General features: G+C 39.7%; 1 protein-coding gene across 14 annotated transcripts in view; it reads left to right on the forward strand.

The window, feature by feature from the left end:
- Positions 1-24,463, forward strand: part of UNC13A (unc-13 homolog A) — a 359,756-nt gene that overhangs the window by 114,668 nt on the left and 220,625 nt on the right. For 6 of the 14 annotated variants that reach the window (XM_073595322.1, XM_073595338.1, XM_073595334.1 and 3 more), the window contains exons 8-12: positions 256-291; positions 3,149-3,359; positions 3,545-3,670; positions 15,399-15,866; positions 18,743-18,821. In XM_073595322.1, the coding sequence (XP_073451423.1) occupies positions 256-291; positions 3,149-3,359; positions 3,545-3,670; positions 15,399-15,866; positions 18,743-18,821 (920 nt within the window). The remainder of the gene's footprint in view (positions 1-255; positions 292-3,148; positions 3,360-3,544; positions 3,671-15,398; positions 15,867-18,742; positions 18,822-24,463) is intronic. The other 8 variants (XM_073595362.1, XM_073595377.1, XM_073595386.1 and 5 more) reach the window with 3 other exon arrangements.

A 24,463-nucleotide genomic window follows, 5' to 3' on the forward strand; every position in this document is an offset into this window, starting at 1 on the left:
TTCCCTGAAATCGGTATTGGCTAGCGAAATGGATGTAGTTCCTTTTCAGGTATGTTCACCTTTGCCATGGGATTTATTTCCCTAATTTATTGATATTCTGTGGAATGTAAACTATAGGACATTTCTACACAAAAGATGTTGAGTCTGGTCACCACTTTGTGCAACTCTCAACCCATTCTGATGGAAAATAATAATATTTTAGTTAAGTCAAGTATTCCAGATTAATTTAACAGTCTTCATAAACATTTCTCTTAGGTAACTGGAATTATTTTGGCTGGGGTGAACAGCAAAGTAAGTTTAAAACATTCCTTTTGATGTCTTATGTGTATATACCAAATAAATATACATGCCTTTCCAAGTAAAAGTGTCATGCTTTATGTTGTATTTTACCAGGACTTGTTTAATATATATTGTATGTTTGGTTAATATCAGTAACCACATTTGCTCCCAAGTGCTCTGGTAACAAAGTGTGGTTGTACTCCTAGTTCTTTTACAGCAAAAACCATAACAGGTAACAAAAACAAACAAAAAAGTTTATATATGCAAAAATCATAGGTAAGGGGAGAAGGCAGTAAATTAGTTAACTATGACTGATTGGGATTAACTAAGGGTTAATATAGATTAAATAGAAATTATTTTTTTATTACAATGTTTCACTTGCAAAGTTTTGTGCAGATCAATTGACAGGAAATTAACAAACTACATTACAATAATATTGTTGCAATGGGGTTAATTTACTAAAGGCAAATGGTCTGTTCAGTGTTCACTTTTGAAAGAGAGTTTTGAAATTGAAAAGGATTTTCCCCTTAGCTTAATGAACGAAGTGAAGCGCTGATGGCTTCCATTATCCATTCATGTGCAAGAAAATACTAATTATTTCTAGTTTCCTGGCAAAAATACCCATAATAGGGCATTCCTTGCAAAGATAATTTTCACCTCATTCACTAAGCTAAAGGAAAATCCCTAGCAAAGTTAACAGCCTATTGTACTTACCAGGCTACTGAAGTATGGGACTCCAGGGGCTACATGGAGCTAAATCCACTCGTTTGAACAAACAAGGAACATTTATAAACAAAGCAGGCCAAAAATGGCACCTGCAGCATTTTTTGACAACATGGCAACACTAGTGTGCATGTTAATGCACTGCAATGGTATGAATGGGCCATTAAACTCCTAAGGATGTTGAAAGATTCTATATGAGAATTATTGGGTTCTTGAAACTCTCTCTAGCTGGGGTTGTTCTGCACCTGTGAAGTGATTAAACTCAGTATTGACCCATATGATTGGAGTTTTATTGATACCAAAGCCTTTTTGTGATAAATATTTGTTTTTTTACAGACAAAGGCATTATTAAGTTGTGCAATAAACAGGACTTGGTTTGCTAGCCAGCAGTGTTCCATGTGTTGTATTGGTCCTTAATTTTCCGAATACCATAACTGGTGCTCAGATGTAGGCAAACATACTGCAGAAATAATACAAAATAAAAAGCTGTTTCTTTATGAAACTGACATTTAAATAGTGAGTGGGCTTCTTTGACTAAGGAGTTACAAATCCAACAGTTGGCTCTAGCTAATCAGCTGCAATTCCAAAGATATGAGGACCAGCAAGAAAGCATCTGCTTGTTGGTGGTGTAACACCTGAAACATGAGAACCAGCAAGAAAATACTTGCTTGCTGGTGGTCCAACTCCCAGCACAGTGTCAAAATGCATCTTAGGCAGCCTTCTTGCGGGAGTGTAGGACAACAAAAGCCAAACTGTTTGCTAAGGCTATAAAAAAAGCTTGTTTTAATTGTGGCAGCAAACAGCTGTTAGCTCTAGCAATCCAGGAAACTGTAAGCCACTTCCTTCAGACGCTAACACCCAATGATGAGGCACCCCTTGCCATATTAATACTAGCTTGTCAAGAGAGGGATAGCCCAGAGATAAACGTGCTGGCCTCACTGCTCCTTACCTGTCTGAAGAGCCTCAAAAGGCCTATTATCCCTCCATGAAGCTATGGATTATGACTTGTGAAAAGCAGACCTGCCCTTTTTGGGCTTTGGTTAACAATTCTCAATAGATTACAATTTAATTATTCACATAGCAGCCACTTTCCGCACTCCTGAGGAACAGAGTAGGACCCTGTTGTCAAACTAACAGCTAGTCAGTCGCGGTGGTGAAAAGTCTCTGGTTGCACAAGGTAAAACCAATGCATTTAGATAAAGTTTTATTGGGCTTACCTGCTTGGCCCATGGTCTCTAATTTGTTACTGTGAACTATCACATAAAGACCAAAGTATAATTATCTCATCTGATTGAGGTTTTCTAATTCATCCTTAAAGTATATGTAAACTCAGCCACTTAATTATATCATCTATAACCTGTTAACATCATTTCAAAACTATTTTTTAAATCTTCTTTTATTAAAATAATGCCTGGTAAACCTACAATAAAGACCTTATGTCAGGCACTTCCTTTTATCTCGGAATTGGTTTTCTACATTTTAAACCTCTTACACACTCTCTAAAAGGAGATTACAAGCTGCCATGCCAATGTACATTGTTCCAGCATGTTCCACTGTTGGTCACCATCAGGAAAACTCTTCTTGAGATGTGCCATGCAGTCATAATTTTAGTGCATGCATGTAAACACAAAGTGGCTACAAAGGCTGCATGACATTAGCTGCACTGAGATGCAACAAAGAGGGCAAAATAACAGTAAAACCAGTATTTAAAAAATGGCAGTTGTTTATGATACACAGTGCTGTAGGAAATTAAGTGTAATTTTTGTAATGTATTTAGGGTTTACATCTACTTTAATGATTAAAATGTTTTGCTCTATGATACGTTTGCACATGGAGGATAAATATTCAAACATGTTTTGTTAGTATACATAAAGTTGACCATTCTCAGTTTCAGTTATTGTTTGCATTAGCCACTGGTATGTGTTACCAAGTTCTTTAAGATAGTTTCCTGTTTTTGTAGACATCTATTTATATGGTATATGATGACTACACACATGGTCAGCTGCATCACATTGTCATCACATGAATGCAGTCATACCAATAATCTTCTCAATAATTTTTTGGAAATATTACAATATGGTGGCCATCTGTGCAATAGTGATGCAACTATATCTATAACCAATATACAATTTTTTTCATCTTGCAGACAATGAGGATCCTGACAGTGCTGTTGATGATCGTGATAGTGATTACCGAAGCGAGACCAGCAATAGTATCCCTCCAGCTTACTATTCAACATGCCAGCCAAATGCCTCTGTACACCAATATCCTGTGAGACACCAGTACAGTTCCCATGGTTCTTATACTGACTCTGTACAAAGCTATGAGATGGATTTTTCAGATCACCGGCCAGTCAGGTAGAGATAGACCATTATTGCTCAGCAGTGTTAAAGTAGTTGTGTTGTAGTCTTAAAATAATTATTTTTTAACTGATTATGGGATTATGGTTAACATTTCTTATTACATTAATGTCTGTGGGATGGCAGGATGGAGGGGTGTGTGTGATCCCCTCTGACCTGTCTCCTCTTTCCCTGCATGGCAGGCATTACGATAGCGCAGACTCTGCCACTAACGGGCGCAGTGATGGGGAGTCTGTCTCCGGTTCAAGCCGCCTCACCAGTCGGCAGCACTCTCTGGAGAGCCGGCAGTCACTAGACCTGTCTGATAGGTGGGTCAGTCCCAAAATGTTGCAGTGTTGATGCTGCAGAGTGCTGTGCTCGTCCTTTGCACATGCCAAGACAGGCCATAACATATTTAACTGATGTAATTGACAAGGCTCTTGAGAAGGATTCAGAATGTTGTAAGATAATTTTCTACTTATTACAGATGCGTTGGCACTGGAGTAACAGAGTTAGGTTTAAAAGTACAGAAAAAATGTACTTCCTTCATACAGGAATATTTATGTGAAAAGCAGGATAGTACTGCTTCCAATCAAGAAAAATTACACGGTAAATAACAACAATACAGTAAGGCAGTAGCAGCAAGGGTCACCTTCAAATAAATAAATAAAGTCACTGACCATTGTTACTTTATTAAAGATTAAATAATGTTAGTGCGGTTTCTTGCTGATCAGCAGTGCATATAATAAAATGGCAATATAACAATTTTAACTGCAATCTTCTAAATAAATAATCAAAAATAAGTCTATAAATCAATTAAAAGAAGTTTAAAATGAAGTCCTGCTCAAAATTATATTCTGTATTCAATAAGTGACCACTATTGGTCTTATTTACTATACTAGAGTTGTTGGTAATCTTCAAAAAATGTACTGTGTGAATATTCACTTCAGTTATCCAATGATGTGCAAATGAATTAAGTAAACAGGAATTTACATGTTACAGTTCAATAATTGAAGTGACTGTTCACACAACTCCTTTAGTAAATCGGTATCCGTATATACAGGTGATACTCGAAAAATTAGAATATCGTGCAAAAGTTCATTTAACTAATGCAACTTAAAAGGTTAAACTAATATATGAGATAGACTCAAAGCAATATAGTTCAAGCCGTGATTTGTCATAATTGTGATGATTATGGCTTACAGCTCATGAAAACCCCAAATCCACAATCTCAGAAAATTAGAATATTGTGAAATGGTGCAATATTCTAGGCTCCAAGTGTCCCACTCTAATCAGCTAATTAAGCCATAACACCTGCAAAGGGTTCCTGGAGGAATCACAATCATGGGAAAGACTGCTGACCTGACAGTTGTGCAGAAAACCACCATTTACACCCTCCATAAGGAGGGAAAGCTTCCAAAGGTAATTGCAAAAGAAGTTGGATGTTACCAAAGTGCTGTATCAAAGCACATTAATAGAAAGTTATGTGGAAGGGAAAAGTGGGAAGAAAAAGGTGCACAAGCAGCAGGGATGACCGCAGCCTGGAGAGGATTGTCAGGAAAAGGCCATTCAAAAGTGTTGGGGACTTTCACAAAGAGTGGACTGAGGCTGGAGTCAGTGCATCAAGAGCCACCACACACAGACGGATCCTGGACATGGGCTTCAAGTGTCGTATTCCTTTTGTCAAGCTACTCCTGAACAAAGAACGTCAGAAGCGTCTTGCCTGGGCTAAAGAAAAACAGACCTGGTCTGTTGCTCAGTGGTCCAAAATCCTCTTTTCTGATGAGAGCAAATTTTGCATCTCATTTGGAAACCAAGGACCCAGAGTATGGAGAAAGAATGGAGAGGCACAGACTGCAAGATGCTTGAAGTCCAGTGTGAAGTTTCTACGCTCTGTGTTGATTTGGGGAGCCATGTCATCTGCTGGTGTTGGTCCACTGCGCTTCATTAAGTCCAGGGTTAACGCAGCCATCTACCAGGAGATTTTGGAGCACTTCATGCTTCCTTCCACAGATGAGCTCTATGGGGATGCTGACTTCATTTTCCAGCAGGACTTGGCACCTGCCCACACTGCCAAAAGCAACAAAACCTGGTTCAATGACCGTGGGATTACTGTGCTTGATTGGCCAGCAAACTCGCCTGACCTAAACCTCATAGAGAATCTATGGGCCATTGCCAAGAGAAAGATGAGAGACATGAGACCGAACAATGCAGAAGAGCTGAAGGCAGCTATTGAAACGTCCTGGTCTTCCATAACACCTCAGCAGTGCCACAGGCTGATAGCTTCCATGCCACGCCGCATTGAGGCAGTAATTGCTGCAAAAGGGGTCCAAACCAAGTACTGAGTACATATGCATGCTTATACTTTTCAGAGGTCCGATATTGTTCTATGTACAATCCTTGTTTTATTGATTGCATGTAATATTCTAATTTTCTGAGATTGTGGATTTGGGGTTTTCATGAGCTGTAAGCCATAATGATCATCACAATTATGACAAATCACGGCTTGAACTATCTTGCTTTGCATGTAATGAGTCTATCTCATATATTAGTTTCACCTTTTAAGTTGCATTAGTGAAAAAAATGAACTTTTGCACGATATTCTAATTTTTCGAGTATCTCCTGTATATAGAAACATGTAGGGGTCCCATTCTCCTACAGTAACCCTTGAGACACTTGCTCTACAGTGGTTTACAGTGCTTGTGGGGGCATTGCTAGGATTCCAAAAGTCAAAGGACACCCGTGGAAATACAGAAGAGTGAAAAACTGCATCACATATACTGTAGCATACTGTGGCCAGCAGTGTGCAGTGCTTAACAGTGTGCATGGCTTAAAAGAGCCTGGTTAAATAGTTTGAGCTTATTGCTGTATGCACAGCACTTATATGTCTCCGTCTATGTATCCACAAAAATATGCTTTAAAGAGACACTGTCACCTTGCTGATTAATAGAAAAGTGACAGTGTCTCTGCATCCGGCATCCACTGACCACCATGTACTCACCTTTCCTGTGCTCTTGCACAGTCACTGGTTCTTCTGCATTTACCAAGATTACCTGACACTTTGACAGTGCCCTGACTTAAAATCTATAAAATGCCATGCCCAAATATTTTCACATGACCGCCTGGGGGGGAGGGGGGGGTTGGGTGAGTGACATCACCACCCCATATTAACAACACAGCTGATTTTAGCACAGGTAGTTGATAGGGAGTCCAGGTAAGGTGAATATACGGGGGGTTGGGGAATGCCCTTCGCAGACACAATGTCATTTAGCCCTGTTTGTGTGAGGTGACATGTTTCTTTAAATAATGTGCCCCAAGCAAGTTCTAACATATCCATATTATTCTCAAAACCTAAATAAAAACTTACAGCAACTTGCAACTTACAGCACAGATTACAGTGTGCAGAAGTCAAACTTTTATAACATACAGCATAACTTATAGTGTGCTGTGGTCAGGAATAGGGATGAGCCGAACACCCCCCTCTTCAGTTCGCACCAGAACATGCGAACAGGAAAAAAGTTCGTTCGAACACGCGAACACCGTTAAAGTCTATGGGACACGAGAATGAATAATCAAAAGTGCTAATTTTAAAGGCTTATATGCAAGTTATTGTCATAAAAAGTGTTTGGGGATCTGGGTCCTGCCCCAGAGGACATGGATCAATGCAAAAAAAAAAGTTTTAAAAACGGCCGTTTTTTCAGGAGCAGTGATTTTAATAATGCTTAAAGTCAAACAATAAAAGTGTAATATCCCTTTAAATTTCGTAGCTGGGGGGTGTCTATAGTATGCCTGTAAAGGGGCACATGTTTCCCATGTTTAGAACAGTCTGACAGCAAAATGACATTTCAAAGGAAAAAAAGTCATTTAAAACTACTCGTGGCTATTGCATTGCCGGTCCGACAATACGCACAAAAGTTCATTGATAAAAACGGCATGGGAATTCCCCACAGGGGTCCTCCCAAAAATCCATACCAGACCCTTATCCGAGCACGCAACCTGGCAAACCGCAGGAAAAGAGGGGGTACGAGAGAGCCCCCCCCTCCTGAACCGTACCAGGCCACATGCCCTCAACATTGGGAGGGTGCTTTGGGGTAGCCCCCCCAAAACACCTTGTCCCCATGTTGATGAGGACAAGGGCCTCATTCCCACAACCCTGGCCGGTGGTTGTGGGGGTCTGCGGGTGGGGGGCTTATCGGAATCTGGAAGCCCCCTTTAACAAGGGGACCCCCAGATCCCCCTGTGTGAAATGGTAAGGGGGTACAAAAGTACCCCTACCATATCACTAAAAAACTGTCAAAAATGTTAAAAATGACAAGAGACAGTTTTTGACAATTCCTTTATTTAAATGCTTCTTCTTTCTTCTATCTTCCTTCATCTTCTTCTTCTTCTGGTTCTTCTGGCTCTTCTGGTTCTTCTGCCGGTGTTCTCGTCCAGCATCTCCTCCATGGCGTCTTCTATCTTCTTCTCCTCGGGCCGGTCCGCACCCATGGCATGGGGGGAGGCTCCCGCTCTTCTCTTCATCTTCTTCTCTTCTTCATCTTCTTCTCTTCTTCTCTTCTTCTCTTCTTCATCTTCTTCTCCAGGCCGCTCCGCATCCATGCTGGCATGGAGGGAGGCTCTCGCTGTGTGACGCGTCTCCTCTTCTGACGGTTCTTAAATAACGGGGGGGGTGGGGCCACCCAGTGACCCCACCCCCTCTGACACACGGTGACTTGACGGGACTTCCCTGTGACGTCACGGGGAATGCCACAGGGAAGTCCCATCATGTCCCATGCATCAGAGAGGGGCGGGGTCACCGGGTGGCCCGAGGAGAAGAAGATAGAAGACGCCGCGGAGGAGATGCTGGATGAGAACACCAGAGGAAGAACCAGAAGAGCCAGAAGAACCAGAAGAAAATGAAGAAGAAGATGAAGGAAGATAGAAGAAAGAAGAAGCTTTTAAATAAAGGAATTGTCAAAAACTGTCTCTTGTCATTTTTAACATTTTTGACAGTTTTTTAGTGAAATGGTAGGGGTACAAGTACCCCCTTACTATTTCACACAGGGGGGGGCCAGGATCTGGGGGTCCCCTTGTTAAAGGGGGCTTCCAGATTCCGATAAGCCCCCCGCCCGCAGACCCCCACAACCACCGGCCAGGGTTGTGGGGATGAGGCCCTTGTCCTCATCAACATGGGGACAAGGTGTTTTTTGGGGCTACCCCAAAGCACCCTCCCAATGTTGAGGGCATGTGGCCTGGTACGCTTCAGGAGGGGGGCCGCACTCTCGTCCCCCCCTCTTTTCCTGCGGCCTGCCAGGTTGCATGCTCAGATAAGAGTCTGGTATGGATTTTTGGGGGGACCCCACGCCATTTTTTTAAAAAATTTTGGCGCGGGGTTCCCCTTAAAATCCATACCAGACCCTTAGGTCTGGTATGGAATTCAGGGGGACCCCACGTCATTTTTTTTTTTTTTTTTTTTGGCCGGGGTTCCCCTTAATATCCATACCAGACCTGAAGGGCCTGGTATGGAATTTAGGGGGACCCCCACGTCATTTTTTTTTTTTTTATTTTGGTTCGGGGTTCCCCTGTGGGGAATTTCCATGCCGTTTTTATCAATGAACTTTTATATGTATTGTCGGACCGGCAATGCAATAGCCGCGAGTAGTTTTAAATGACTTTTTTTCCTTTGAAATGTCATTTTGCTGTCAGACTGTTCTAAAAATGGGAAACATGTGCCCCTTTACAGGCATACTATAGACACCCCCCAGCTACGAAATTTAAAAGAATATTACACTTTTATTGTTTGACGGCCGTTTTTAAAACTTTTTTTTGCATTGATCCATGTCCCCTGGGGCAGGACCCGGTCCCCAAACACTTTTTATGACAATAACTTGCATATAAGCCTTTAAAATTAGCACTTTTGATTTCTCCCATAGACTTTTAAAGGGTGTTCCGCGGCATTCAAATTTGCCGCGAACACCCCAAATTGTTCGCTGTTCGGCGAACTTGCGAACAGCCGATGTTCGACTCGAACTCAAAGCTCATCCCTAGTCAGGAATATGTACCGTTACAGAGTGTATCTGTGAGGAGATTGTAATGTACTACACAGCTTACAGAATGTGGCAGCTAGGAGTATGTAACATACAGTACAGCTTACAGCATGCAGTAATCAGTATTATGTAATGTTCAGCAAAGTTTACAGTGTGCAACCATCAGGAGTATTGTCCCAGCACCCAATCCACCATCTTCCAAACCACAATCTCCTCCTCCTTCAGTAGGCACCTACCCCCCAAATCCTGAACACTTCTCCTGCCCTGTGCAGCAACATTTATCTCTGTGAAGATGCATTCTCCTGTCACATGCTCTAAGACAGTGGTCTCCAAACTGCGGCCCCTTGCTTGCCTTGGGGCACTTTTCCTCCCACCGGTGCAAGACACTTTTCCTCCCACTGACACCAACAAAGGGCCATAATTCCTGGTCCTTACATTAACAATGGGGCACTAATTCTCCCATTGACGCCAATAATGGTGCACTATTCCTCTCACTAATTCCAGAGATGCATTTTTTACTCCCACTGACAGCAGTACAAGTTACTACAAAAAACAAACAGAAGAGAGCACACCAGCCTAATGCATTATTCCACAGCATTTTTTTAAGATTAACAAGAATAATCCTCACAAAGATGTGAATTAAAATCGATCATTGAACTACTCATCTAAAGCCTAGTAGTCCTAGTTTTGGCACACTCCAGAGTGCGGGGGGACCTCACTGGGATCCTTTATGGCTAATGCATTTTTAAGGTAACACCTTCTTCATCAGAACCAAACCACACAAGTTCCTTCCACTGAATTTAAACTCTCATACATGACATGAGGGCCCGGAGCACCTCCCTTTGAATGGGCAGGAACAAGTGAAAAAGAGGGAGAGAAAGAGACCAGCCCGCTGAGACCAGAAACAGTGCAAAGGCTGACTTAAACAACCAGAAAAAGCCAAAGCTGCTGGCAAATGGAGAAAAAAAAATACATAAACATAAATATACACATACATACTTACTATACGCACATATATATATATATATATATATATATATATATATATATATATATATATATATATATATATATATATATATATATATATATATATATACAGTATCTCTCAAAAGTGAGTACACATACATACACACACACACACACACACACACACACATATATATATACACACACATGTACATATACTGTATATACATATATATGTCATTATTAGTAGTACAATTTACCCCTGAGCTAAGATTCCCCACACACTGCTTACTTGCCTGTCTGGAGGCCACAAAGTTTAGGCAAACAAGGGAATGCTGTAAAATTCCTCAAAAACACATGTGCCAAACACATCTTAGTACCAATCTTTGCCAGCATGCAGCATTTCATGTGGAAATTGTATTCACTGCTGTCAAACCTACTTAAAGTTGAAGTTCAACAAAAAACAGAAAAAAACAAAAAATGTCCTGAGCTGTGTAGGCAGCTGGATCCTGTAGAAATCTTCTGTGGAGGAATGCCCAGTCCTCTTCCTGCTGCTTCCAGCATTGGAAGTTAATAGCTCTTCTGCAAATGGATTGGAGACCACCCTTATTTGTCCTCCTCCATTAAGAATATTTTCATTGTAGACTTTTCATCACATCTAAAACAATCTGTAAATAGGGGAGAGAATCCTGTGACTCACGCATTTACAGTTTATGTTGCAGTGTACAGAACGAGTTCCCATTGGGAAATTGTTCACTGCAGCTTCACAGAAGACTCAGATCTATTAACCCCCTCAGTGCTAGAAGTTCAGCAGGAAGAGGATGAGGCATCCCTGCACAGAAGATTTCTTCAAAATCCTATAGCGTTAGAGAATTCTTTTTGTATTTTTTAGATAAACTTTAAGCTCATCAGTAGGTCTCTCGTCCCCCCCCTCTTTTCCTGCGGTCTGCCAGGTTGCGTGCTGACATAAGGGTCTGGTATGGATTTTTGGGGGGACCCACGCCTTTTTTTTTTTTTTTTTTTGGTGCGGGGTTCCCCTTAAAATCCATACCAGACCTGAAGGTCTGGTATGGAAAAAACTTTTTTTTGCATTGATCCATGTCCCCTGGGGCAGGACCTAGGTCCCCAAACACTTTTTATGACAATACCATGAATATAATCCTTTAAAATTAGCACTTTTGATTTCTTCCATAGACTTTTAAAGGGTGTTCCGCGGCATTCGAATTTGCAGCGAACACCCCAAATTGTTCGCTGTTCGGCGAACTGGCGAACAGCCGATGTTCGAATCGAACATGAGTTTGACTCGAACTCGAAGCTCATCCCTACTCAGCAGGTATTTGAAGGGGAACACCTTTGCTTTTGTAGTAATCACAACATTAGTTTTGCAAATACCTGCTTTGAATTGCATATGCATATATGTACTGTATATACACTATTTTACAAATGTCTATTTTTTATATTAGTAAACTAATCTTATTAGAAATATCATAAATTTGTTATCATACAGAGAACATCTAAAATTAAAAGGACAACATTTAAAAAAACAACACAAAACTCTGAGATTTTCCAAAGCAGATTATTCTTCCAAACATCATGAAGTTAAGGAACAGAGCAAAAGTTTCCCAGTTTAATCCTGTGGCGTAACACACTGTTTAGTGTGATAATAAACTAAAATACTGAAAAGCGTAAATAATAGATGACCTTATTCCCCTTGATGAAAGGAAGAGAAAGTCAGATTTTGCGGGGATAGACCAAATGTATACACATTTGGACTATACCTTTAATATTATGTTAAACAAGTTATATTTTCCCAAGGACAAACTGTAATATTTTGCACACATTTTGTCATGTGTACTTGTGCTATACTTGTATACTGTAAAGGACTGTCGCCCCTGGCTACTATTATAAAGATTTAAAAAAAAAGAAACCTGGATTTTCTATCCCAGACTTTTGTTACCTAATGGGTTGTCTGTGTTCATCATACATGTGCATTTGTGTAATTGGGGGACAACTTGGGACATTCTTCCTAAAGCATAGTTTTACATGACTACAAGAAATGGTCCCACGTAAGTGGGATATTTTCAAAAAAATAAAATTCCCAATCAGTTGGACTGAAACATGGGTGAAAAACTATGATGTGTCCACCGCTGCCCTCCCCTTCCCCTGGAAAAATTGAGGAATCCAATATCAGATTATATTTTCAGTGAGGATGTAGTGAAACCTGGAATTTGGCTTATCCATTCTGATACAGGGTTGAGCCTGTCAGTGCTCTTATGTGAAAAGGAACAGATTCAGTCTATCAAGATAATGTAAATGTTTTACTTTAACAATATAAATTACTACAGTTTATGCAGACTCAAAACTATATTTGTACTGCTAATACATTTTACAAAATTCTTAGCAAAATTATAATAAAACACAATTCCGCATAAGATAATACAGAACTAGATCATTTAGCTTACGATCCTAGCATTTCTCTACATGAGGTTCAGTGAATTTACTGTTTCTGTATTAAATTTTCAGAATATTTTTAAGTTATACTTGGCCTGTCATGGGGTGTGTATTTGTATATCTGTCTGCATGCGCGCTTAAGGTTTTCCTGTTGGGGTCAGTGTATAATCTATTTATTTTTTCAATTTACTGATAATTCTTCTACATGTTATGGTATATGGGCTCCACTGTTCAGTTGTTTGTGATACTTTGCAAATTTATAAAACAATAAGGGAAGTAATGCAGAGTTATACCTATACTGATAAAAACGTACATAGATCTTAATTGTTTTTGCATATATTTTATATAATATATATTAAATAAAGAACACAGCTGGATCCTCTATAACCCACTCCGAGATCATTTTGTATATTTGATAAACTGTGATTTGTCAGTTGTCAAAATGTTGCCATAGTTTTAAAACAGAGCATGTCAGTGAAATTTGTAACATGCTGGGTTATTAAGTAGAACTGAAGCCCATTTACTAAAAAAAATGATGCGTTTGCAGTAATTCAGTGGTTACTCTACTAGTGGAAATTTTCAATTAGAGTTACAATCTAAGACTTTCAGTTATCTATTTTTGCATTTTCCTATATTCTTGATGGTTAATTTATATACACTGCAAAGATATTGCCCTTGTTCAAGCCAGTTTTGCTTTAATATGTGCACACATGAGGTTAATATACGAAGGGCTATTAGGCACATTTGCAAGGGAATTTTCCCTTTACTTGATGTGGTATAAATAAACTTTGGAAAGAAGGAATCAGATGATTTGATTCTGGAAGTCAGTAGAGCATCACCTCATTCACCAAGCTAAGGTAAAATTCTCAAATTGCAAAGTGAACAACCTATTTGCCTTTAGTAAATCCACCCACTAGAGCTTGATTTACTAAAGGCGAGCTTGTGCTTCCAGAGAGGATGAACAGAAATCCTACTTACTTTCTTATGAATTCTACACCTGCACAGTGGCCTATGTGAACACGTCAGTGTCCTTTTTAGAAGCACGCACATGCACAATACATCACAAAACTAGACTCAAGCCTGTGCAAACATGTGCTATGGAACCATAAGAGCCTGTGGGTTCACATCAAATGTCAAAGCTACACTAATAATAATAATATATAACTCGTTTTGTTCTCACTATATATTACTTTGAGGTCTGTGTGTAGTCATGCAGATAAACCCTTTCATCAAATAAGATGTATGTAACAGTCTAAAGAATGTAAAAAATGTAATAGAATTCCCCCACCTCTGTAAGTGCAACCCACTGAGGATAAGACATACCTTCCTCCCTGATCCACTTATCTTTCTTCTAGTAAGTTCCTGGCTGTCTCCACTTTACACTGTGCATGAGCATGATAGCCCCATTATTCAGGGATAATACCTGATCCTTGGTTTACGCTCAACCACTGTGTAAATGTTGCATACACAGCCAAGACCTCCTTTGGCTGGAAGGTCTTGAAAGTTGTGTAATCTGTAGGGATTTTCACTGCTGGCAGTTGCCTGTAAGGTGTAAATATTTTTTTTTCTCACCACTTGCTTGGGACTGTTTTTGGATATCTGGGTGGTTTACTGTATGCTACAATTAATGCTGAAAGAAAAACGGGTTCTTGTGCAATCCTATAATAGTTTATTAGGGGATACAGGACCTGCTTGTATGATGGGCAATAAAAATGGTGCAAAGGCTGAGGGATAAAACAGGAAAGACTGCAGGGACTTAAAATGCACAGCCCCTAGAACAGTAGGGAAACTTTTATTTACATGCTTGGAAAAGACTTTCAGCAGAGTTAATTAGTAATTTAACAGTAAAGCCCGGCACACACAGGCTGAATATTGGGCGGTATCGGCCTGTTCATTAGAAACCAGCTGATATTCTGCCTTTGTGTACAGCAGCTGGTCCGACAGAAGGAGGCTGAACATCCGACTTCTGTCGAAGGGGTATGACCGCAAAAGGTTTAATGATCGCCTTCCGAACAGCTCCCTCAACCAATGGCTGAGAGCGCTGACCAATGTGTTCTGACGGTGGGGGACAGTCACCTGTCTGAACACAATAGCATCGGATTGTTAGTACAGGATCTACAGGATCTCCTCCTGAACGCTTCAGGTTTTTTTCGTCCGGCCCTAAGCTGAACCTGTAACTTCAATACTAAGCTTAAGTGAATTTTAAAACAATAACCGCCAACACCAAAAAAAATATATATATATATATATATATATATATATATATATATATATATATATATATATATATATATTTGTAGTTAACAGTTCTTTTAATATAATATGGGATGAATATTTTGATATGAAGGAATGTCAAACATTTTACCAACACAGGTGGAACTTTATTTTTAGTTACACAAAACAGAACACTGATAAATATCCCAGATATAGTTTAACTTTTTGTTAATTTTATATAAATTTTGATTTGACTGAATAACATAAAAAGACTCAGGAAAAATGTATCTATGCATTCTGATAGTTTATTTTTGTAACAATGATAGATGGGAGATGTACTTTAATTATGTTTATTCTTCTGCTTTCATTTTTCTACCCCATGTTTTGATCTCTCTAGCCCTACTGGAAGCAGTCGATATGCCTCCTCTGGGGAACTTAGCCGAGATTCTACACAGCTAAGTGATGATTTTGACCCCGAAAATGACAGCCTTCAGGGTTCTGAAATAGAAGAAGAACGGGACAGAGACTCATATCACTCCTGTCATAGTTCTGTCAGCTACCAAAAGGATTCCCCAAACTGGGAAGGAGACGAAGGCCCTGAAGTGTACAGTGAAGATGATGATGATGAAGGTGGCTACCCTGACAGCAGGGATCAGCTTTCTGACAGAGATCTTTATGATGATGAGCTTCCAGAAGAAGAAGATAAGGGTGAAAAAATTAAATGTGAGCTAGAGGACACATTGTACTTATCTGGAGAGAGTAAAGAGAAAACACCCCCAGAAATTCCAGTTCAAAAAGAGCGGACTCCAGACGCTACACCAGAGATTGAGGCAGTACCTGTAGTCCAAGGGGCTTTGATGGACAGGTGAGAAGGAAAAATAGTTTGGGATGAGTTCTGTACACTAGTGATAGGAAGAGTAAATATACTTTTTGAATAGAAAAATCAATGTAATTATGTTTTATTGCTTGCACTAATGGAATTTAGACTATTTGGCTACATACAAAAAAAAAGCTTGCAGGGGCTGTTGGAAACTGATCTAATTTGCTTCCTTAAAAAGGAGCCTGTAGGTTTTGGCCTGACATCATCCTTTCTGCAACACTTAGTGAATCATCAACCAGAAAGAAGCCTATGCTTATCAGAAGTCCCATCAAATGATATGCATGTGCTTATTCTGAGCTGGTGACTCACCAAGTGATAACAGATGCATAGGGATGAACATGTACTATGTACCTGTGCTGACGGGTTTTTCTAAATATCTCCACTAAACAAATCTTTTGGGCTGAAGCATGAAGGTTTTAAGGAAATCCATCACAAAAGTAAATGCCTGTCTCAGAGGCCTCTGATGGAAGCAATTTGCTGATTTACAAACTGCATGCTAATTCTGGAGCAGTTATGTTATTTACACTGAATGCAAATAGCCTAATATTCACAATGCTGAGACTATTAGGTGACCTTTGAGTCAGAAAATGCTTGATTCCTATCTGAGACTTTTGAGACAGATATATTCTTTAGCTTTGTGACATATTCCCTTTACAAGAAAATTTAAAAATGTTAGCTTGCAGCACAATATTTACTACATAAATTGTTACATGATTTTCTCTTTAAAGCGGTATTAAACTCCAAAACAAAAATGTATTATATTGTAGCTTAACTTAGATGTTAATTTTTTTTCCGCTCTCTCTTGTCTGATGATCCAGCCAGGAAGTCAGTTATTTTTCTTCTTTAACAGACCAAGCTGTCCAGAAAAAGTGGCAGTTAGAGGGTTGTCACAAACCATTTAACACTGACAGGGATTAAAGTGGTCAGCTTTTATTAATTTATGTAAAACTTTATCCTAAGTTGTAACTGCCTAAAAAGTGTTAGCTAGAGTGCATCGAAAGTTCAGACACCCTAAGACAGGAATAGTGTTAGACCCCTTTCACACTGGGGCGGTTTGCAGGCGGTATTGCGCTAAAAATACCGCCTGCAAACCGCCCCTAAACAGCCTCCGCTGTTTGTTCAGTGTGAAAGCCCGAGGGCTTTCACACTGAAGCGGTGCGCTGGCAGGACGGTGAAAAAAGTCCTGCAAACCGCTTCTTTGGAGCGGTGAAGGAGCGGTGTATTCACTGCTCCTAAACCACTTCTGCCCATTGAAATCAATGGGACAGCGCGGCTATACCGCGGCAATACCGCAGCTATAGCCGCGCTGTACGAGTGATTTTAACCCTTTTTCGGCCGCCAGCGGGGGTTAAAACTGCACCGCTAGCGGCCGAATACAGCTGCAAGAACGACGGTACAGCAGCGCTAAAAATAGCGCTGTTGTACCGCCGACGCCCCCACCGCCCCAGTGTGAAAGGGGCCTTACTGGCACGATAACCAGGTAAAACTAATGTGAAAAAAGCCAAACAGAGAAAACGAATGCAGCCAGCACATTTAAGCTGCAATATATTGTATTTGTGGTTTTTAGTTTAATACTGCTTTAACTAGCATATTGCTATATTGCTGTGTCACCTGCAAAAGAAAAATATAAAATGAATAAGGCAAGATGGACAGTATAGAAGTTGTATAATGATGTCTTTAACTCAATGTCCACCAAGTCCACCAAACACTAAAATCTGAAAGTTCTTTAAAGCAAAATAGTATGGACACCAGGCAACCATAACTTTATGACCACTGACAGGTTAAGTGAATAATATTGATTATCTTGTTTTCCCTGAAGTTGATGTGTTGAAAGCAGAAAAAAATAGGCATCACAGTCTGTTATGTATAGGACTGCATAGCCGCAAAACAGTCAGGGTGCCTGTATGCTGACCTATGTCCACAGCCAAAAAGACCCACAGTGGACACGTGAGCATCAGAACTGGACCAAGGAGCAATGGAAGAAGGTGGCCGGGTCTGATGAATCACTTTTTTATTTCACATCATGTAGATGGCCAGGTGCGTGCACATCATGTACCTGGAGAAAAGATTGCACCAGATGCAGTATGGGAAGAAGGCAAGATGGCAAAGGTGTTATGCTTAGGCAATGTTCTTCTGGGAAACCTTGGGTCCTGCCATTCATGTTGGATGTTACTTTGGCATGTACCACCTACCTAAACATTGTTGCTGACCAATGACCAAGTACACCCCTTCATGGAAACTGCATTCCCTGATGGCTGTGACCTCTATCAGCAGGATAATGCACCCTGTCACATTGCAAAAATGGTTTAAGAATGGTTTGAGGAACACAACATTGAGTTCATGGTGTTGATTTGGCATCCAAATTCTCCAGATCTCAATCCATTGAGCATCTATGGGATGTCCTTGAAAAACAAGTCCAATCTATGAAGGCCCTACCTCACAACTTACAGGATGTAAAAGATCTGCTTCTGACAGCTTGGTGCCAGATACCGTAGCATTGCCTTCAGAGGTCTAGTGGCATCCATGCCTTCACAGGTCAGGGCTGGTTGACAGCTACATGGGGACCTACTCAATATTGGATAGGTGGCCATAAATTTATGGCTGATCAGTCATTATAGGAATGCTATATTATTATTATACAGGATTTATATAGTGCCAACAGTTTACGCAGTGCTTTACAATGTAGAGGGGAACAGTAAAATTACAATATAGTTCAATACAGAAGGAATAGGAGGGCCCTGCTCATGAAGCTTATTTGAACTCCTATTTTTAAAACATTACTATTGCCCTAAAATTGTTATTTGTTTTGCCAAATAGCCTATCCAGTATTATTACATTCATTATGTCTTCACAAATCACAGAGATGAGAGCACAGGAATGTCGAGGGCCAAGTCTAATTGGCTGAGAGCATTTAACAAGGTGCGGATGCAGCTGCAAGAAGTAAGTGTAAAACAACTCTACTCACCAGGTAAAATTGGGACTAACAATAGTGCATGTACTGTTGCTTAATTCTTCTTTCAACTGCACAGTACTCATAGCTCAGTCACCTTTTTGTCACCTTGTTTGACTGGCATTTTTATATGTTCATATTTTGTTTTTGTATTTGTATTTTGTTTATTATTTTGTGTCATTTTGTGATTTTTTTTTCCATTCAGAACGACTCCCTCACTCTGCCCCCTCCCTGCTCACACCCTCTTCCCAAACAGCACTTTGTCCTATGCAAAGAGGCCAGAGATATCCAGTACAGGTAGGTGAGCAGTGAGCAATGATTATCTCAAGGTATTCTCTGAGTATGGGCTCAGGTATAACCATGGTGTCTAAACCACTTATTAAAAAAATTTCATATTTTATATATATATATATATATATATATATATATATATATATATATATATATATATATATATATATATGTCTATAAAATGTATTCACCCCCTTAGAAGTTTTTTATGTTTATTATCAAAGAACATCGAACCACAGCGAATGGAATTTTTTTTTACATCAGTCAACAAAGAAATACTATTTATTGTCAAATTGAAAAATGATCTCTGCAAAATGATTTAGAATAATTATAATAGTTTTTTCCAAAGTCATATAATTAGATAAATAAAGAGAATTTGTTTCAAGTGATTGTAAAAATACCTTTGTAAAGCATATTGTAATGCATGATGTCTAAACTACACGTTGCCAGAAGGCACCTGGGAGACTCTGAAGGTAGATGGAAAAAGGTTCCATTGTGTGATAAAACCAAGAAAGCACATTTGTGGCCATCAGAGCAATCGCTTTGACATAAGCCATAAACTACACTTCATCATAAATTCATAATTTTCACCATGAAGCATGGTGTTAACAACATCATGCTCTGGGGATGTTTTTCTGCCGTAAGCCCTGAAAGGCTTGTGAGGATAGAATAAATACAGCTAAATACAAAGAAATCCTGGAGGAAAACCTAATACAGTCTCCAAGAAACCCAAGTCTTGGCAGAAGATTTGTCTTTTAGCAAGACAAGAAAGTTAACAAAGTTAATGGCCAAGTCAGAGTACGGATCACAGTCCAATTAAGAATCTAGTGTGGCTGGATTTGAAAAAGGCTGTTCATTAAACATAACTGCAGAAGGCCAGTTTTGCAAAGTGAAGTGGGGAAAACCTACACAGTTGATAGATGCCTATCCACACAGACTCAAGGCTGCACTTGCTGCCAAAATGTATCTACTAAAAACGAATGCTGGCCATAGATGGATCGAAATTTGATAAGTGTGGCTGTCTTGATCAACATCTATTGAACTGACAATTTGGAAAACTTTTGTCGATCAGTGGCTGTAGCTACCCCTTAGTGTATAATGACAGTCTATGTGGTGGCGATTCCTTCATCCACCTTGTTTGTATTCCTGGAGCTGAATGAAAAAAAATGAACCTTCTACTGTATGGCAAGCCTAACTTAAAGTGGATGTACACCGTCAATTTGTTTTATCTTTTTTCATTTCAATTGCTTTTAGAGATTTGTAGAGATCTGTATTCACTTTGAAATTAAAGAATATGTTTCAACTTATCAGTGTGAAAAAAAAGAAAAAATTAAGTCCATTGTTATTCAGTCTTCCATGACAGTAAGACAGGAAAACTTTCAAGGGGGTGAATACTTTCTAGGCAGTGTAGTAAGGCTTCTTTCTAAAGTAAAACACTTTGGAGCCAAAATTACTGGTGACAGTAGACAGTAGGGCACAAGTTCAGTAATTTATAATATTTTTTAAATAAATTAAATAATTTCAATAAAAGTATCAATTAAATAGTTTAAGGGCTCATGTACACAGGGCAGTTGAAAACCTTTTCTGAACGCTGGAAACTTGACAGCTGGAAACCTATAGTGGAAAACGTCCGTTTTACAGCTTTTACATATCGAGTTTATGCAAGTTTAGAAGCAGTTATGAACATTTGAGGTTAGAAGCGTTTTTTAAAGATAACCTCAGGAGACCCTCCCAAATGCCCACAATGCATGAACAACAAGTAAATTATTAATTATTTCAGCAATTCTGAATGTACTTGTAGATAGCTGTCTTATTTTTTGTGTTTTCACTATGGATCACATCATGAGCATGTGTGAGGAAATGATCCTGATGTTGCTGTTGCTGAGGCTCCAAAGACATAGAAAATTGCATGAGAGGGCCAGAGTTTGTCGGCTACTGGACTCATTCGTTGATGCAGGCAACAGCATGTGGTGAAATGTGTGTTTTTTCAACATTTTTATATGTTCAAAAATTATCAGAAAAGTTTTCCCCTTTGAAAACACTCATAAACACAAATACCCATAAATGCGGTTTACCACGGTCACAAGCTTTTGGTGTTTGAAATGCCAGTAAACTACAGTCCTGAACGCAATTTTTCTGCTGTCAAAAAAAAGCCTGTAACCTCAACTGCCTCTAAACTACTATAAACAACTGAGTGTACATGTAGAGGTAAGATAACACAGAGGAGAGTTCAAGGGCTGCTGAAAAAAATGCCCACCTGCTCCTAAACTTCAGTTTAGCAGCTGTGGTGTACATGAGGCATAAGAGTGTTAGGTTTAATGGAATAGATTCAATAATTACATTAAATATTTTAAATTCTTAAATAGTTTAGAATTCTTGTAAGTATTAAAAATCATTTTTTTCTTTCTGAATGAAAATTATTTTTCCATTCCTCAAACTCCATTGCTTTGTGCTGCCATAGTAACCACCACACCCTTCATTACAAGTGTCTACACACATATTTGTATTGCAGAGAAGGAAAGAGGATTTGTCTGTCCAGGTCTATTACATTAGAATGCATTGGGTTGTAAGCAGGGCACAGATAGTTTTTTGTTGTTCAGCCAGTAATGATGGACTTCTGTCGAAAGGGAGGATCACACACACAGATAGAAATTTGTCTGGTCCCTGCTAAACCAGCTGAATTGCAATCCGTTTATGCCCAGTTTTACTCTTTTACCTTTAAAACTGTTCAGTCATCTTTAGAAAACTTGTACAGCTACTGTAACTTGACAGTGTAGGTAGGTCTAGAAAAATTGAGGTTGTCAATATAAAGTCTGTCTGACTGCATATCTATTTCTGTGAGTTCAGTTGGGTTTTGAGGGCAGTAGGGTGATTATGGTGGGTGTTCTAGTTTATGTGCACAAAATATATATATATATATATATATATATATATATATATATATATATATATATATATATAGGCACTATACCCACAATGATGACTACCTTTTTTTGTACTAATTGTGTTGCATGTGATTACACGCCCCTAGAAAATGGGGCTGACTTACTAAAGCCTTATAGGACTGGTCTATAATGTTCACTTTACAAAAGTAATGTTAATAGAGTAAGATGAAGCTGTGTTCAATCATCCAGTCATTTGCAAGTAGAAATCTTATTTTTTGTCATTTTCCCTTGCTTATGATTGGGCATTTAAAGTGAACACATCTCACTTTTCAAGCATTCAACTTTTAAAGTTAGCATTGTCTACTTCTAAAAACAAACAACTTAGTTCCTTTGTTTTATCCACAGCCAGGGCATAATATAGTTTCCATTATTTTAATTGCACATATCACTTAGGGAGGGGTAAAAAGGTTGCTTAGGCTAAATTTGCACAGGCTTTGAATTTTAAAGATACCTTTAACATGCATTTATATGCCTATAGCATTAATACGTATTTCAGATGTGTTGCATAGAATTTCAATTCACGTCACACATCGCTCCTCAAATGGCCTGATTTTATATAACTTTGTTGTAAATGCCAATTTCTGCATTTTAGTAGAAGTCAATGGAGGTGGTTGGAAGGCCCCCACGCTCTGTAGGCAGTATTCTTTTTGCCTCATCACGATGCAAGGCAATGCTGACACTGCCATGTGTACACTTTCTGTTTTAACAATTGTAAGTGGCATTTATAGGACATCAGGAAGGGGTTAAAAACAAGACTCAACCACCCATTTCAAGGCCTTTGTAAATGAGGCCTAAGGGTGCTTTTAAACCAAACCACATTGTGCCGCAATGCACATATTTTCATTCATTGAGGTTTGTTGCAGTGACTTAGGCAGCCCATGCAAAATTATTTTCTGTATCGTCCATTGAGGGACACAGCTTATTGGCAAACAATGTAGGGTTATATTGCTGCCTACAAGAGAAATGGACATTAGACACAAAGAAACTGATAGGGACCCCCCTAGAAACTACAATCCCCTCCACCCACACCTTACCAATTAAATTAAAGCTTCATTCACACAAGATCCTACTTACAGCTGTAGTAAGTATTCAGCTTATTCCTCTGGCTGGATTCACAGGCGAGTGCAAATAGTTGCAACTGCTCAGCTTGTACAAAGCAATGACAGGCTGATAGCAGCCACAACATTTGTTTTGTCTAGATCTGCAGGGCAGTCTGGCTTACCTGCTTTCAGCTCTTGCCGAATTAAATTATTGAAATGGGGATGGGGTATGAACACTTTACCTCCGTTGCAAAACCTTAAGGATCTGGACCCAAGCGATCAAAACCTGTGGTTAAATCTGCCTCCACATGTAGATATACCCCCAACAGCTCCATCAATGGTGGTGGGGGGGGACAACAACACCCGGTGGCTTTCCTGGAGATCTGGGAAGGCCACGTGGGTTTGTGAAATATTTTTTTAAGCTATTCAGAGATTTTTGAGCTACGAAACTAACCTTCCCATTCCACCCAAACTTGTTTATGGTTCAAAAACCCTTAGAAAGTATTTGTCCACTTTTCCATCTTTGTAGGACTTCAGAGATCTCTTCACTTTGCCATGGGAGACAACTGTTTTTTGGTGGGTGTGCCCTTCTACCTTACCTTGTTTTAGAAGGTATTTGGAAAGATCCTTTTTCCAGTTCTTGATCTTTTATGTCTAGGATGCTTTTTGGTCATCAAATTATTGAATGATCTGTTGCTACAACAGCAGATATCTCTGACCTCTGGACCTTGGAGAACTTCATATGATCTAGGAATTCCAAGAAGTCAACACTGATTCACATTACTTGGAGTACTTGGGCCTTCACCTGAAAACCTTCAAAGCCAGCAACTTCCTATGCCAGGAGAGGTTTATGAAACTGCAGCGTCAGGTTCATCAACTTTAAGCCTGATGTAGGTCTTCCCCAGGGAATTGATATAAGTGCTTGGATTGATGATATTCACATTTGAAGCTCTTCCACATGTTGAATTCCAAAACTTTACAATAACCAGTACAATCACCAGATAATCCAGTTACATCCTTAAACTAAGATGTCTATGTCATGGTCGCTGTGTTTTTTCCTTTCGCGATGAGCGACAGGCATTGCTGACAGGTGTCTGGTATGAATCATGAGGGGAAACGCCGCGCCAAATTTTAAATAAAAAACCGGCATGGGTTCCCCTCCAGGGGCATACCAGGCCCTTAGGTCCCCCTACGCCGAAAAAACGCCCCCAAAATCCATACCAGACCCTTATCTGAGCACGCAGCCCGGCCGGTCAGGAAAGGGGGTGGGGAAGAGCGAGTGCCCCCCCCTGAACCGTACCAGGCCGCATGCCCTCAACATGGGGGGGTGGGCGCTTTAGGGCAGGGCGCGCCCTG

The sequence above is a fragment of the Aquarana catesbeiana genome, linkage group LG01 (assembly GCF_042186555.1).
Source record: "Aquarana catesbeiana isolate 2022-GZ linkage group LG01, ASM4218655v1, whole genome shotgun sequence".
NCBI classification, from domain to species: domain Eukaryota; kingdom Metazoa; phylum Chordata; class Amphibia; order Anura; family Ranidae; genus Aquarana; species Aquarana catesbeiana.